Source organism: Gavia stellata, chromosome 2, assembly GCF_030936135.1.
Source record: "Gavia stellata isolate bGavSte3 chromosome 2, bGavSte3.hap2, whole genome shotgun sequence".
NCBI lineage: Eukaryota > Metazoa > Chordata > Aves > Gaviiformes > Gaviidae > Gavia > Gavia stellata.
The window spans coordinates 36,968,157-36,985,909 of NC_082595.1; the positions used below are offsets into that span (position 1 = coordinate 36,968,157).

Consider the following 17,753-nt stretch of genomic DNA (forward strand, 5'->3'; position numbering starts at 1 on the left):
ACTGCCAAAAGTAAAATTCAATCATTTGCACATGTAGTCCTCCTCATTTGCAACACCATAGTTTAGATTTTTGTTGTGGATTCTAGCTCAAATTGAGTCTAATCCAGACATGCTCTCAGTCCTAGTGTTAGGAGCCTCAGGCAAAATATGACTGAATAGAGATCCAAATGTCCAAAATTTTGTCATATTTAGTTTGGATTCACCTCTCAACATTGTACTTTATATTAAATAGCTCAGCATAAGCCATTTTTTCTTTAGTTGAACTATTTTAATCTCAGAACTGTGTTTTAGACTGATTTGAGAAGTGTGCTCTCAACCTTTCAAGTGGCGGTTATTCATATGAAAAGTTTGTATGTTTGTGAATGTATGGATGTGTGTTAATTTTCCACAAAAGCTGAACTCAGTTTAAATTCTGCTATGCATTATGTTCTGCTATGGTGATTAATATTCCCCAGGGAAGCATAATGGAAACACTTGATAGATCAGTTGACTAAAATTAATATTGGATACATCACTGATGTACTCTTATGTAGCTTACGTTTCTGAAAACTTGAAAAAGTTTTACAAAATTTCTTCTTTCAGCAGTGTACATCTTTCTTTGAAGACATCTACATTTTCTTAGAAAAAAAAGTTTTTTGGATTACATAGTTCTCGGAAGTTGAGTTGTGGAAACTAGTTGCATTTTTATGTTAGGTCACCTATGAATAGGCATAACATGAAATTGGTAGGCACTTTCATTGGCAGAACACAGGGTCTGACCCTTATCATGTGAAGGACATGTAAAAATAAAGCAAGTTGTCATGTTGAAAAATATTATTCCAGATCATATTTACTGTGGTAACGTTAGGATTCAAATATGCATAAAAAGTATATTGCTGATAAATGTAGGGAGAAGTAGGAGAATGGGGAAGAAGACAGTGAAAAACTTTTGATCTCTAAGGGACTGCTATTGATTCTGAAGTTCACCACTGCTCATCGGTCAGATATCCACAACCAGTCCTCTTGATATTGGGAAAAACCTGTTAAAAACTTTATTCTAGTCTCAGTTCAATGTCTGATAATAAGCTTGAGTGTCTGAACTTGGAGATGACTAATCTAGATTAAAACCATGCTATGAATTTTCCATCATTTTCCATGGAATAGCAATAGCCATCCTAAAAAGGGGTTTACTCAAAACAGTGATCAGGATTGCATGTGAAATCAAATTCATTAGCATTGCCCCAGGCTTACACAATTCTCTGCATATCATCTTCTGTTCCATAGTTTCACAGAACAGAATGCGTTTCAATTAATTTTCCTTGAACATTTACTTGGCCTAATATCTTGGCAGCAGTTTACAAACTTTGCTAGGTTATACTGCTGCCAGCAGGAATAAAGAAATGGTTCCCAGTCTTCCATGAATAAAACTAAATTTGCTAAATTAAATATTTGTTTTCTTGCTGTGATACCAGTCAAACTAATCTTTTAAACTTCATCCAAGGAAATATTCATGTAATTTGAATACACTAAAACTTGAAGCTAGACAAATTTTGACTAGGAGTAAGATGCAAATTATGGAGAGCTGGAGTAGTTAATCTCATACATCACTTGCCAAAGATTATAGTTGGTGCTCATCAGCGGTAAGCTCAAACTCAAGACAGGATGCATTTCCTAGGAGTTACGGTGTAGTTCTCCTATAACTATTGATCAAGAAGCAGGAGTTACTGAAAAGTGTTAAGACCTAGACCAGGCAAGATAAGACCTATTCTTTTTTTTTAATTATCACTTATAAAGTCAAATAGAAGCCTTTCATTACAGTTTGTTACTGATTTTCAGTATACATCAAATGTTTTTATTTGTTGGTTTTTTTCTTCCTGACAGGTGCAGCTAGTTACAACAGCTTTTATATTTATTGCAAAAATTCCTGCCAAGCTGTGAAACCTGGGAAACTGAGGGTCCGCTGCAGTGTGTGTAAACAAGGAACACTGACATTAGCAAGGGTAAGCTTTTTTGTTTGGTTGGTTCAAGGTTTTGGAGTATATGGCAATGATATATCTAGTTTTATCTATTGGCATACATGTGGCTATATATATATATATATGTATTTCTACTTAATTTTTTTCTTGCTGTTTATAACTGAGAAGAGTAATTCAAAGGTTTGTGAACATTTCACTCACTTTTATCCACTATTTGCAGCACACACAATGAACACATTGCAGACTAGAGCTCCAATCCTGTAAAGACATTCTTAGCTTTATATTTTGAGGACTAATGATTAACCTGCTAATATGCACAATGTATAAAACTCCATGTGTGCTAAAGACTTGGAATTATAGATGCTTATACAAAGCTTGGAGCAGTTGTTAAGGCCACAGAAAGACCTGAATTGAGGTCTTGATTGTGGCCATTATGGAATGAGACAAGGAGGGATTAAGTGGCTGTGCAGTTGAGAAGATTAATCTCTCCAGCCTAGCTGCTGCATGTAAAGTCAAACAAAAGTTATTGTGCTGGAACAGAAAGTTAGTAGGAGATCTGTCAAGTTTGGTTTGCATCCTAAAATGGGAGAAGGTTGTTTGACTTGAATGTGCAGTAGTGCAAATTTTTGGAGGATTTTTTTGTCTAAGTGCTGCTGAATTTCACTGGTTATGCTACTGGGGACTGAGAGTCCTTCCTCTCATAAATCACAGTGTTTGTCAACGAGGTTTGTTATGTGAGAGGCTTAGGTTTTGCAGGAGACTGAGCCCTACCATGCTATAGACTGGGGCAGGGGGGGCTTTCATGTTTGGCACATGTTTAAGTGTTTAAATTTGTCTTTCCTGGTGGTTTGAAGTGGTTAATTTCAGCTTCGTGTTCTTGATGTAGCCCAGTGCTTCAATGTCTTTACACATAATAGCACAGTGAGACCCTTTAAAAACCCAGCTCCTATATTTGCATTGAAAACAATAAACTGTAACAATGCTTATACACATCTAATTCAAAAAGCTACAACAACAAACCCCCTGAAGCTCTGTGTGCTATTCCTGAATTACCTGACTGTCTCTGATTTATTTCAGAGGCTTGGAAGTGTTGCATTTTGTGGTGTTCCAAATGAACACTACTATGGGGGTTTGTCTTCTCCCAAAAGTTGCATTGAAATATCAGTGATTAGTGTAGATTTAAATCACATATAAATCAAGATACAAGAGAAGGTGCCATTAATGTACATTTCCAATGGTATAATATTCAGGATGGATAAAAACACAGATGACATTGTATTCAGCTTGAATACAAGCAGTCAGTGCTGCTGAAAGACATTGCTGTTATCACTAGATGAGTTTGAACCTTCTGTATTGCATTGACAGCACACACGTGTCCTTTGCTAGACTCAGTAGCTTCCTTCAGCATATCCACTTTTGGAAATGATGACATTCATACCTGTGCCGTGTGGCTTGGAATAGTTATGTTCCTTGTACTTAGCAGACTTAAATAAATTTCCAAACTTTTCAGTTTTTACGGTATTTGCTAAATATTGTTCCACATTTTGGAGCCTTAAAAAAATAAAAAAATCTCTTTATTGTCTCCCAAGAATTCCTCATAAATCCATGAAAAAAACCCTATTATAAAAAGTTCCAGTATGGTATATTTCTAAATATGCTTTTTGTGTCTGATTGTCTGGAATATACATGGGCAAATATTCTTGCCAAAAATTCTTTTGGCAAATACAGGGTCAATAACACCATAAATATACACAAACTGATAATTTCCATTGAACGAGCAGAGTGCAGCTGCTTCTTTTTTCTATTAGCATATTTTACAGTCGATATGAAAAGAAAGTAGCTGGAAACTTGTAGTGGAAGCATTCGCAATTTTCAAGATTGATTCAAAAAATCCCAGCTTTCAGAAGATTTGAGAAGGTGCTTCAGCACAAAAGAGAAAAGGGAAGTATCTTTTAGAGAGTATCAAATGATAATTCTTGTCTGGTGTAGTTTTTAAATAATGCTTGTCTATGAAAATAATTTGCACTTAAGGTTCTTGTTACTTTCTCCCCAAAACAAAGAAAACCTGTTATTATTCTTTTCCTCTTGAATTTGAGCAGAGCACGATAGTCGATAACAGTGAGTGTGCTGTTCTAGCAGTTTGGGCTGGCACTCTTCAGGATTTCCAAAGTTTAGTATTTCTAATATGGGCACACTTATTTCCATGAAAGTGCTATACAACAGTCAGTTTGTTTTTTAAATACATGCCATCTACCTCAGCCCTGTCATTATTGTGGTGAATGGAGTTAAGTCCAGTTGGTGGCCAGTCACAAGTGGTGTTCCCCAGGGGTCAGTATTGGGGCCAGTTTTGTTTAATATATTTATTGATGATCTGGATGAGGGGATTGAGTGCTCCCTCAGCAAGTTTGCAGACAACACCAAGTTGGGCAGGAGTGTTGATCTGCTGGAGGTTCGGAAGGCTCTGCAGAGGGATCTGGACAGGCTGGATCGATGGGCTGAGGCCAATTGTGTGAGGTTCAACAAGGCCAAGTGCCGGATCCTGCACTTGGGTCACAACAACCCCATGCAATGCTACAGGCTTGGGGACGAGTGGCTGGAAAAACTGCCTGGCGGAAAAGGACCTGGGCTTGTTGATTGACAGCCGGCTGAATATGAGCCAGCAGTGTGCCCAGGTGGCCAAGAAGGCCAACAGCATCCTGGCCTGTGTCAGAAATAGTGTGGCCAGCAGGAGCAGGGAACTGATTGTACCTTTGTACTCGGCACTGGTGAGGCTGTACCTCAAATACTGCATTCAGTTTTGGGCCCCTCACTGCAAGAAGGACATTGAGGTGCTGGAGCATGTCCAGAGAAGGGCGACGAAGCGAATGAGGGGTCTGGACCACAGGTCTTATGAGGAGTTGTTGAGACAACTGGGGTTATTTAGCCTGGAGAAGAGGAGGCTGAAGGGAGACCTTATCGCCCTCTACAACTACCTGAAAGAAGGTTGTAGAGAGGGGGGTGCTGGTTTCTTCTCCCAAGTAACAAGTGATAGGACAAGCAGAAATGGCTGCAAGTTGCTCCAGGGGAGGTTCAGGCTGGATATTAGGAAAAATTTCTTCACTGAAAGGGTTGTCAGACACTGGAACAGGCTGTGCAGGGAGGTGGTTGAGTCACCATCCCTGGAGGTATTCAAAAGATGTATGGATGAGGTGCTTAGGGACATGGTTTAGTGGTGGACTTAGCAGGGTTAGGTTTACGGTTGGACTTGATGATCTTAAAGGTCTTTTCCAACCTAAATGATTTTATGATTCTGTGATCCTATGAAGATTAGGTGCAGATTTGCAATGTACCTGGCCCTTGTGACGTCTTTTCTTCTCACTTTCTGGTCCATCTTCCAGGTACACAGAAAATAATTTCAGCTGGGGAAGCTTGAAATATGTACTAAGCCCCATTTATTTTTCAGTACTGTGTAGAGATCTCTCTGCATTAATGCTAGGCAAAAGTATGGTCCTCCCAGCAAGTGCATTGTATCTACTCAGCTTTCTTAAATACATTGCAGTCTACAGTAGGCAAGTTATGTCAGGCTGAAAACGTTACTGTCAATCACTTGGCTTTTGTGCACATTAAAAAAAAATCATGCAAGTTAGTGTATTAACCCAGACCCCTCTATCTTCCCCCTCCAATCCCACTGGACTATGCCAGGGATTGCTGATAGGTATCTCTACTGGTACTACATTTTCCTTTTATAGAGAAATTAGTCAAAATAAAGTTGACATAAGCAAACTGTAAAAAAGTTGTCTGTGCCACCATTCTGCAGATTTGTCAGCAAAGACATTTTTTTTAAGATTTTTTTTTTCCAGTTCTCTGTAAACTGTGCCTGACCTTTACATGGCAACACAGCAAGTTTCTTGAGAAGCTCTCTTGTGCCATAAGCAGCAAAGCACCATGTAAGCCAGCATTTGTTACACTAATTCTTTTATTGAGATGAAAGTGAATACCTGTGTAAAACCCACACAAAGCTTTGGGCAGCCTTAACGTACTCTACATGCTAATCCTTTTCCTACCTAAGCCACAAATGACCAACCTAATTAAATTGAGCTCTCTTTTTTCATGGTGTGTTGACTGACATTTTAAAATATTACTTATTCATTTAAACAGTCTTATTCTAATACCTTATTTAACTGTCATGCCTATTTGCATAGCATTACTTTAATATATGATGCTCAGACTAAATTTATGATGCTATATTTCTATGAAATTGAAGAGCCCACTGTTTTTATTTTTACCAAAGACATCCATCTAAATATTAAATTTGTAATTTTCCACATGACACTTAGGTTGGCATTTTATGAACATTTCATGACCTAATGCTATATGGGAGATATATACCAGATTGATTTAATTATAAGAAAAAGTCAGTCACTGCAAAAGTATCACCTCTCCCTAGTTTCTCTAATTAATCAAGTACAAAAGCATGTCTGGAAAGATTGGAGTGTGGGAGTCTCGTGTAGACCACCTACAAGCCTGCCAGAAACTTTCTTCAAATAGCTTGAAAATTTTAGTCATTGGTTTCACAGTGTTTTATAACTTTTGTTGCTTTTAAGCTTTTAAAAATAGTTATTTCTTATACATACAATGCTGCAATTTGTTTCAGTAGCCATGATTCAGATAATTAGGGTATTCCTCTTTCCTGAAAAAAAAAACCCAAACACAAAAACCCCCTGATTATAGCAGTCACATTTACAGTTCTTTTTCTGGAGCTATAGCAGTGTTAACATTCACAGTGTTAACTCCATAATGAAAAGGAAAATGCGTATCTGCAGATGTAAGGCCTGATTCTGCAGATTGGTATATACGAAGCTATACACATAAAGCACATGTTTTCAGTGTAACTGACGCTGTGACATACTCCTGGTATAGAAGACAGTAACATTTGATTTGGTATCTGTTTGTCATAATACAAAATTCAACCAGCGTAGGAATCTGTATTAAAGTGTGGTAAATAGACTTTAGGTCTCCATACTCAGCTGCAAGTGCTATGGTGAGGCTGTTTCTACTGTGGGGACTCATGACTCATTACTATTTGGTAATTCTTCAGATTGTGTCCTTGGTAGTACTGGTTGAGTTTTCGAAATATCCTCTAGTACAAACACCAAAGGAGTTTTGCATAGCTTCTTCTATAGTTTTCAAGTGTTCCTCATAGCTCACGTCATTATTTCGTATCTTTTCAGACATGCAGAGTTATATTCGGAACTGATTTAACTCCCTGCAGCTGAGATGAGACTTAGTTTCTGGCACTGACAGCACATCTGGATTTTATTCAGCAGCAGGTGCATACAGTCCTGTTGCTGTCCCTGCCCTTCGCGCTCCACAGGAACCTCCTGAGTTCACGGGTTTTGTTAAACTGTCTCTGCCACAGAACTGCTCTGTCATTGTTTGTCATATTAGGGATATTGCTTTCATCTATTGCTTTTCAGCTTAAAACTAACAGAGAAATGGACATTTGCTGAATTTTGTTTCTCTGGCACCATGGAAAGCTTGTCATTTAGGTGTCTTGTCAGCTAGCGTAGGCTATGTGGTACATCACAGTTCTGTAAGGGAAAAGTGCTAGTGTCTTTCGAGAGCCTTCCAGTGACTGACAAATAACAGGTCATAGATAGTTTAAGTGGTCTTCCTAATAGATGATAGTGTAGTATTTTGAATTTGATACTTTTGTATTTCCTAGGAAGAGAAAGACCTTTAATACAGTCATTTTCTTCAAGTTCTTACTTCCTACCTCCATTTTAATTGAGTTATTTAAGTAGGGTGCTTTCTTTTTAATGAATATAAACCTTGCAGAGTTTCTCAGTAATATAAAATAAAAAGGCAGTTTACTTCTGAGCTCTCTTTTTTTAATATATCATTGTGAAACTCCATTCCACAGTGCACTACCTCTCACTACTGCCCATTTCAGATCACATTTTTCCTGGAATTCATTACTTGTTTCCTGGCTTGGTGACAGAGGAAGAAAGGAGTTCCGCTCACTGCATCAGAGCAATGCTGTCTGAAAGAGAAAGGGACAAGTAGCACCTCTGCAATTATCTAGCCCTTACCACTGCCGAGTCAGCTTCTCCCCACTGCTGGTGAGCACTGCTGGGGTAATATTGCAAGCAGGTTACTAAAAATCAATTTGTCCTTTGAAGCTAAACTGCAAAATAAACTCCACCCAGTGGAATACAATGTAATAAAGTGTGATCTCATTCACAGGCTGGGGAGATACTAAAAACGTGATCAAATTCCTGAGCCTGGATGACATAGGTATTTGTCTCTCCAAAATTACATGTTTGCTGTGAGGATAAAAATGTTTTTGATACATCTTAGCTAACAGATTGAATACTGTGCATAGGAAAGTTACCATTGTAATGTGTGCTCCTTAGTCAAACTAACAAATGTGAAGCAACCATTTATTGTTGGGTTCCTGCTAATGAATGTGTTAGTGCAAAAATAGCTTAATTTCCCTGCATTTGGCCAACAAAAGTAGTACTTACAGGAAATTACATGTATTCAATATATGTGCTTATTTCTACATAAATAATGAAAAATGTTTCAATTCTTACATCTCAGTTACCACCACTGGGCACTGATGTCAACGCTGTTTTGAGAAGACCAGTGCAGAGGAAAAGACCTCTTGGAACTCTTTTTTCCAGGGTTTCCACAGATTCAGGAAATCCTTCTGCATTAATTAGATTGTCTTCATACTTAATCGCAAGCTTAATATTTTTTAGTGAACCAGTGTTTTTTGAGAGTGAGGGAACATCTTAAGATACAGATTTGTTATTCTGTTGCGTAGCCCATGCCCAGATGTGCCCGGATGCCAGAGAGAAATCAGGCATATTCTGATCCCCTCACTACCTGCAGGCAAATGTACTTCTGTGCAATCATTTCTCTCATGACCCAATCTGATGGTGACAGGCCTGCTACATACAGACTGCTGAGACTCTTAGCGCAGGACTATGTTATGATAGTAAGTCCTATCTCTTAGTGGTGTTTGTAGTTCATGAACAATTCCATGCTAAAGTAGATACGAAACCTCTATTTGTCATATCTATTAGATAGTTTGAGCAGTTTCCAATAACAAAATCTGCATCAGAAGAGGATATTTTTCTATTATAGCAAAGGGGATTCTATTGCTAATTGGCCTGACCAAGGAGGCCAATATTTTTAGTACTTTTACTGTAGTTCCACAGGTGTCATCCTTGTAAGGAATTTGTGTTATCCACTCTTCCTTATTGCTCTCCTATTGCTTACAGTGACTTGGAGCAGGGCATCAGCATTAAATAAGTTTAGTGCTGAGCTGACCCAGAATCCAGAATTACTGGTGGAACTTCCCTAAGAATGATCGTGTGGGGTCTGTAGGTCTGATTTTGCCATTGCTCAGCCAATGTCTTCATTGCTTTTCGTAATATGAGTATCAGAAGAAAAAAAATAATGCCTACGTGTCTACCTTAAAAAGTCTGTTTTCTCTGATATATTAAATTCTGCCATATCCAGCCACACTGTGGGGGAGCTGCTCTGACATGTGTTCCTGGGGACTGTGTAAGATACTGTGGCACTTACAGGAGTAAGAAAGCTCAATATTGGGTGACTGCAAAATTCTTTTATAACAATTTTATTCTTTCTTCTCCACTTCTTTCTTTGGCTTTGAGTCTCACTTCACACTGAACCTCTGAAAGGACAGCCTCACTCTTGCACCTGCCTTACATTATGATACTAGCATTGGGGCTGGCTTCCAAAGTGCTAAGGTCCATCTGAAGAGAGCAGTTGGGACAATTCAGAAGGCTTGATATAGTTTTATTCAGGCTTTTGGCTACCTCTTTCATTTCTTTTTGCAATATCCCTTAAGACAAATTTCACTACATTGGACATAAATTGTTGAATTTATATATATACAGTAAATGAAAACAAATGCATACTTGATTTATGAAGAAAATTATTCCATCCATTCCAAAAGACAGGAAAAGCAATTCTTTGATGCAAAATAAACTTTGCGAAGGAAACAGTTTTGCCTCTGTGTTGAAAAAATAACATATAGGTTTTTCTTTCATTTTCATGGGATAAGAAAGTATATTTTAACTTCTAATTCTATTAGAAGCTCTGAGATATCCATGCATGATTTATAGTATTTATTGTAGCATGTGTTTTCAGTGAGATTACATGTTATAAAGTGTCTTAAAGCCTGGGAAAAAAATACCAATTATTGGAAAGAGGGAAAATTACTTCAGTGTTATGTACCACTTGAAGTCATGCTGTGAAATAAAACTGCCCTTTAATGTGGAGCCTAAAGTATGTTTCTCTAGCCTGGGTGACAACAGTCATAAATGAAAAGGAAAACACTTACCAAATTTACTTTCAAATTAGACTTTTACATGAGTGTCTGAATCAAATGTCTAATGAACCCTTTTTGCCAGAGAAGACAGATATATGACTAGGAATATAGATAGTGTTCAGTGTATCCTGTCCTCGCAGTTGCTATGATATCACAGAAGCACAGACTCACAGACTGGTTGAGGTTGGAAGGGACCTCTGGAAGTCATCTAGTCCAGCCTCCCTGCTCAAGCAGGGCCACCTGGAGCTGGTTGCCCAGGACCATGTCCTTTGGAATATCTCCAAGGATGGAGACCCCACAGCCTCTCTGCACAACCTGTGCCAGCAGTCAGTCACCCTCACAGTAAAAAGGTTTCTGCTTATGTTCAGACAGCACCTCCTGTGTTTCAGTTTGTACCCATTGCCTCTGGTCCTGTCACTGGGCACCTCTGAAAAGAGCCTAGCTTTGTCTTCTTTACATCTTCAATTCAGATATTTATACACAGTGGTAAGATCACCCCTAATGTATTTTTCAGTATATCACTGAAACCCTGGGACTAGTGAAAAATGCCATGCTCGGAGTAACACTTGCTTTCTCCAAAAATTTGTTGCATTTTAATTGCTTTTGTGTACCTTGCACATTCTCTGAATTGTAATCAAGGATCCTTGTAATCAAGGATCTATTTAGATCCTGTATTTCATAACTTCTCCTGAAATCCTTAGAAATTTGGAGCACTTGGCATTGGGTGGCATGGGATCATGTCTACATGTAGATCAGATTGTGGACTTTATCTCTTTCATTGTTTTATAGTTCTTGTGCTATTTCTGTTCATATTTTTTATATCTTTTTGTTTAGGTATATACCTTTGGGAAAAAAAAAAAGGGGGGGCGTACAAACACATGTGTTAAGTAAGCCTTATTCAGCTTTAGTTTGGGCTGTTCTTGGGGGCAGAAATGTAACTGGAGGGGGACCACTCTTTCCCTCTGCTGGCATATGCGCAGACAATATGACCGGAAAAGGGTGTTACATTGGCCAGGGAAATGAAAAGTTTGCATAACCTAAAGGTCACATCTTTTGGCATATTGAGTATTGACAGCTCTGCCGTCATTGTATTAACAATATGTAAAGACAGCCTTCTTCCATGCAGTAACTCCTCCCCTCACAAAGAAAGGCCCTCTCTCTAAAGTTTCTTAGCCTTTTATGTTGAAAGGAGATACAGTGAATGTTATGTGCTGTGGATGTGCTGGAATGTATTACAGTACAAACAAATCTTTGACTGTGACAGTGGGGTTTTTTTAATATGGCAGCTGCCACTGAGATTCAGATGTCTCAGTGCATAGCTCTCCTAATTTGCTTTCTTTATTAAATTACAGCCAAACTTCTGTCTTCCCAGTATTATTCCTTAGATAGCTGTGGGTACAGAGTGATCATGCTCACATTACATTATTTCAGTATTTTTCATAATGATGAATATTAAACAATTCTAAAGGGTCAGTAATTTTTTCCTAATTTTTAAGGTGCTGGAATATCCAATAGACCAGCTGGCTCAGGAGTTAAAAAAACTATATTCACTTAAGGAATTGTAGTAGCAGAAGTTGCAAATGCCAAACTATTTTCTTAAGCAGGTACCTTCATCTCCATTAAGAAGCTGATGTAATTTCTAAATCATTCTTATTAATTATAATATTTTGATATTAATTATTGATAATTAAGGTGATTAATTGAAAACAGATTAAAGTAACTGTTTACCTCTAAAAGAACTATAAACAGGTCTCTATTCTACCTCATTGTGGAAGAAACCCCTCCAAATCTGTACATTTTTGCCTCATGTCTGAGGTTGTGGGGTTTCTTCTGGTTTTGGACTGAATTAGTTAATAAAAAAGGTTTCGGGTACTTAAACATGATGTAAGTAAAAACTCAGACTTCTGTAACTAAAAAATCAGCTAATTTTAAGTTATATTGATTAGACTTGTTTGGATAGGGTTGTGATCTAAAGGTATTAAGGTCAAACTTGTTAAACCTTTCCTCACTGCTTCATTAGTATAAAACATCTTTAACATGATGCAACCACAATGATGGTAGTTATACTGATTAACGTTCTTGGTAGAGGTATGCAGTGTTCTAATGAAGGTTTTCCCCCTCTTATCAGGGAAATTCTCCTAATGTATAAATAGGTCCTTAGGGACATGTGGTGTTGAGCAGTTAGTAATCAACAGATAAATTATTAGTATACATTTAGGTTTTTCTGCTGTAAGCAGCTGAACAAAACAAGACATCCTTGGTTCCCTATAGTAAAAGCCATATGTTTAAAGCTTGCTCCTTATATAGAAGAAAGGCCATTTGAGTTCTTGGATATAGAAGAGTTTTATGTTTCTTTTGGGTTTTTTTAGATAGATAACAAATGCTTCTGTGTTTGAACTTCATTATATTAGGAATGGGTTGGTTTTTTTTCCTATTTTTAACTATAGAAATATAAATTTAACATTGAACCCTGTAACTTTTCTAGACTTTATTTGGAGAACTTGTTCTTCGGCAAGAGCTCTGAACGTGGGTTTATTATTATGTAAGACTTAATGGTTTAACCGGTTTTGTTAAAAGCAGAAATAAAATTGTGAAGGCTCTGTAATAACTATGAAATGTATTTTGGAAGTGACTTGCAGAGAAATATTCTAGCAGTCTAATGATGTAAAAATCTCTTTTTAAATGAAATAGCATGCTTTTGTCAAGACAATACATGTAGACTTTTTAGACAAGGGAAAGTACTTTGGCTGGGAAGGAGGAGATTTTTAACTTTTTTGTAGGCAAAGTAGTACAATTCCTAGAGTGGGTACAACTACCTCACAACTCTATAAATTCCAACAGTTACAAATGAGAACAATCTGTTCTGGTATAAGAATTTTTTTTTATCTCCATGTACAACTGCAACCATCATAGGATTGCTGTATTGTTTGTATGATGTTAAAATGGCGTAGTTAAAACAGCACAAATTTTGGTCATAGACACACAGAATGAATTCATGAAGCTTTTCAAGCAAGAAGTGGTTGAATATATTGGACTTGATAAAATATCTGATAGCATTAGATTTAAAAAAAAAAAATACCTCCATGGAAAAATTTTCATTAAAATAAAATTTCAGGCTATGTCTCCTAAGACAATCAGAGAACAAACAGTACTGAGAGACTGAGATCTCTTTTTTTATACCAAAAACTGTTCAGCCAAAACCACTGAATACCTGAATCTAAGCCTTATGTTGTTTGTATATATTGGCATTTAAACTTACTGTTTTGGGAGGAAGATAAAGGCACTAACTGCAACTATAAAGACATTTCCTAGCCCATCTTGAAATTCCTGGCACTGATGGTAAATTTAAGGATTTAAAACCTTACAATGATAGGCTTGCTCAAGCTGTAACCAGTACCCTCTGTTCAGACTGCGCCTTACTATTTTTACCAACACTTAAAAGTATAGTTTCCTGAACTGTGGCTCCTAAACTGTGATATCTATACCACTAACCTGATACAAGAATTAACTGTTCTTGTTTCTGCATCTGCTCATGGTGATACCTGAGCAAACGAAATATGGGTACCCTTACCAAGGGCAGTCTGTCTTTCTGGTTAAGATAGGTGTGCACACTATCGTAAAAGATAAGAGAGTATCAGTGGTATTTTTACTTAGATTTGATCTGCATGTGCTCATCAGCTGGTTATGATCTGATGGTGGAAGCATTTTGCAAATGTTTTGAATTTATCTGTACAACCCCAAGTTCTAGATTTTATTGCTTTTTTTTTTATTTTGAATTCAGGCTGTATTCATCAGAATCAGTATGTTCTGCATGTCCGTATTTCCATAACCACTACTCGTGCTGTCAAAAAAGTCAGCTCAGCTTGGCAGAAGTTACCTGTTTCAGAATAAGGCACTGCATTTTAGCCAATGCCTCAGGTGCCTGTAAAGAGCACCAAGAGATGTTTTTGCTAGCTTTTTTCCATCTAGCTCTGCACGTAGCCTGCCAGCTGAAAACATTGCTGTCTCATCCCTACCCAGGAGTGTTGCTGAGAGTAATGTCCATAACTTTGAAAAAGAAAAATATACTAAGCAAGGGTAGTGTTATTTGTTTGTTACCAATACAGATGTCATAGGTGGTAGGGCATGTTCTCAGACTATCAAAAAATATTTCCCTGAAGTATGTTGGTCCTCTCTTGGGTTGTGGTTTGGCTATCTGCTCACACGCCACCACCTGTACAGCTAAGAGGATCTACAATTTTGCACTGTCCTCATCTGAACAACATATTCTCCCTGGATATTTTGACTTGCTTGATTTTAAAAATTTAGTTTCAGATGGAAGAAATTACTTCCCCTGAAGTTAGTTTTTTCATTTCAGTCAGGTCTAATTGCTTTCTTTGTTTTGAACTAACAAATTTGGGCAAATAGGCAAGGATGCTTTTAACCCAAGCTTTGCCTTATGTTTTATATGGTGCTTAAGAGTGGGAGAATAATTTTGTTCGAATATTCAATCTCTTCTGGATCTGCAGATACATCTGCTTTAGCTCAGATCCAAAACTTCCAAGCTCCTTCTAAATGTGGTTAGGAATAATTTCATATAATTCTGTAAAAAACAATCACCAAACTGAAAGACTGTCTGGTTAACTGCATGAGTCTTGAGCCTCATGGAGCTTTCTGTCGACATCAAGTCACCAGATTAAGCCTCTGCCTGAAGTGTGACAGTAGTTTTGGTGAAGTAAAATGGATTTAAAATAGTGCAGCCAGGTGCCATCAGAAGGAACAGTTTATTCATCTCCTGCCTTATAGGGTATAAATCAGTTCAGTCAATTGTAAGATGACAAGTTGAGGGTTGGTTTTTTTCTGGGCTAAAAGGAAAGGATATTTAAATGCTCCGTGGTTTTGTACAATATTAAAAATCCTTAAAAGGAAAAACAAACAAAAGCCAAAATACCAACTCATGTAAGCACATGTGCTTCCACTGTGCAATAGTTATTCTGTCTTCTAGAATTTAACTTTTTTACTTCTATTTTAAGTAACATGTTTATTATGTGGTGTCATACATGGGTTTTTTGGTATAAGACAATGTCAGAAAATCCCATCAATTCTTGATGGTGATGTACAGGATTACTTTTTGAGGATGGATTTTAAAAGTAAACTAATGTTGCCTCAGTCTCAGGCTTTTGGAACAGTGTCAAGAGACATTTTTTTCATTTTTCTCTTAATTTGCCTGCGGGTCTTGACCTCACAATAGTAGTTCCTTAGTATGCATTCATAATTATTCAGTTGATGTTATAGTACATTAGACCTGGTTTCACCCTATCCCTGTCACTAACCCAATTAAGAGGATTGTAGGATGAGGCTGTTCAGGTTCTTCTAAGCTGTAATCAGAAGCGGGAGCCAGCAGGTCGCCTCTTTGGTTCTGCTGTCCCCTTCTGCCTCAGTGCTGCATTTTTGCTAATGTGAAAAGCTGCTTCCCGAAATTCAGGCCCAGTGATGAAGGCTAAGACTGCTGACTTTTGGCATTTTGGCAAAAGAGTAATTTAAAGAGGAAGTAGAATTCATAGGCTTTATTTACTTCAACTAGAATGAAATAGCTAGATTAAGGTTCTTTTAACCTCTAAGCTTCTTTGAACTCTACAAATTGTGTAGTTTTATTTAGAATCTTTGTACTCTGTTGGAAAACTTTTCCTTCACTTTGACTCCTAAGTTTTTCTTCTGCTTTTACTTCTTTCTAGTATATCTTGATTTGTAAATTCCATTAAAGAGAACTGATATTTTGTAGCTTTCTTATTTAAAATATAACTGATATGCTTGAATCTTAAGTTTGTGTCAGGAGCAGAATCTTCCTGTATACTTCAGGGAGGCCACATAGTAGCTACAATCCATTTTTCCCTGTATTCTCTGACAAAATTAATTAGGGAGCCTGACTGTTTGTGCCTATCTTAGGTGAGAAGGGAAGGAGGAGGTGGGAGAGTAAAAAAAAAAAATAGTTTACTTTTTGCGGGTACAGATACTCATTTTGTGCTGGCTGGCTATGTTTCTGCATGAACAGTAACATGTCACAAGAAAATGAAGGTAAAATTGGGTATGGGTCCTGCTATATCCTGGTAAAATGACTGTTCTTTCCTAATGCTAAATCTGTTGAATGCCGGCTTGTCCATAAGTATAATAAAAAAACCTAATGCATAAATGAATTCTGGCAATTTAAAATAAAATTTTAAAACCTGATATGACAGGGAAGAATGCTAAAAGGTAACCAGTGTGTAAACACTAAATGAAGGATTATCCTTATTTGTGAAAAATCCCTTCCAGTGAGAAATTGAATTGGGGGCTTCTCTCAAAAAAGAAGGGCTACTGTAGCTAGTGAGCCAAATCAGTGCCTGATTTTATTCCCTTTACAGTAATAAGGTTATGTGAGAACCATAAACAATATACAAATGAGATTAAATGTAACTGAGTACTGTCTGCTCCCTCCTCTTTAAAGATTCTCCTCCAAATAGTAAAGTACTGATTATGCCAGTAATGGATCTGATCAAGCATATTAAGAGTGATGCACTTCATTTGTTAGAGCATATTGCATGAAAAGCCTCACCTCTTATCTGATATTTTTACTTTGCAGTAAGGATTTTCTGTACAAAGCGCATGTGAATGGTATATCCATAAAATGACTAACACGTATAAAACAGTAGATCCTGTATTTATTACTCTTCCAACTTAAGAAAGAAGATTTTACCTGATCAGTGAAAACAGCTGGTCCAGAACCAGGTCTTTGTCAGTATTTTAAGTGACACAGAGGTTAATGATAAAGAAAAGATTACAAATCTCCATGCCACTGTTACTGACTTTTAATGGGTCTCAGCAATGTGTAGCGTGCAATTTCAGAAACTAGACCTGTAAAGAATTAGACTGCAACAATCTTGGCACTAGTTTACCGTAAACAGATGCATCCCACTTTTAGAAAAACAATTTGTATTAGACTTACCTGTCTGTATGTTCTTCAATTATACATAAACGTTTCCAATTATACAGTGTGCATAAATCCAAATGCTGCTGGTGAAAGCTAAGACAGTAGATTAACTTCTGGGACAGACTCTTTTTGATAAGTAGACTCTAAACTTCCTGTACTGTGAGGAATTTGAACTGTCTCAGTGTACAAAGTGCTCCCCCAAATGCTGTGTCTTATGCAAAAAAAGACAAGTGGTGTAGCAACTGGTATAGGACAAAAAAAAAAAAAAAAGAGAAGGAGAAAAACATATGGATCTGCTCCTTTTCAAATGCAGATTGTTGAGGCTGGAAGTCTACCACTTAGTCACTGTGTTCTCCATCTGACCATATGGTTGCAAAATCTAGTGGAATAATATAAAAACCCTAGTTCTCCTCCTGAAAACAAAATATAGTAGAATACAGTGGAAAAATGAAAGGATATTTTATTCATTCTTGCTGTTATGCAATTTTGAATATGTTTCATTTTCAAT

The 17,753-nt window shown here is 37.3% G+C and overlaps 1 protein-coding gene across 1 annotated transcript in view; it reads left to right on the top strand.

Moving 5' to 3' along the window:
• The window catches only part of PRKN (parkin RBR E3 ubiquitin protein ligase), a 686,369-nt gene that overhangs the window by 183,828 nt on the left and 484,788 nt on the right, over positions 1-17,753 (top strand). The window contains exon 6 of the mRNA XM_059828079.1: positions 1,861-1,979. Within this exon, the coding sequence (XP_059684062.1) occupies positions 1,861-1,979 (119 nt within the window). The remainder of the gene's footprint in view (positions 1-1,860; positions 1,980-17,753) is intronic.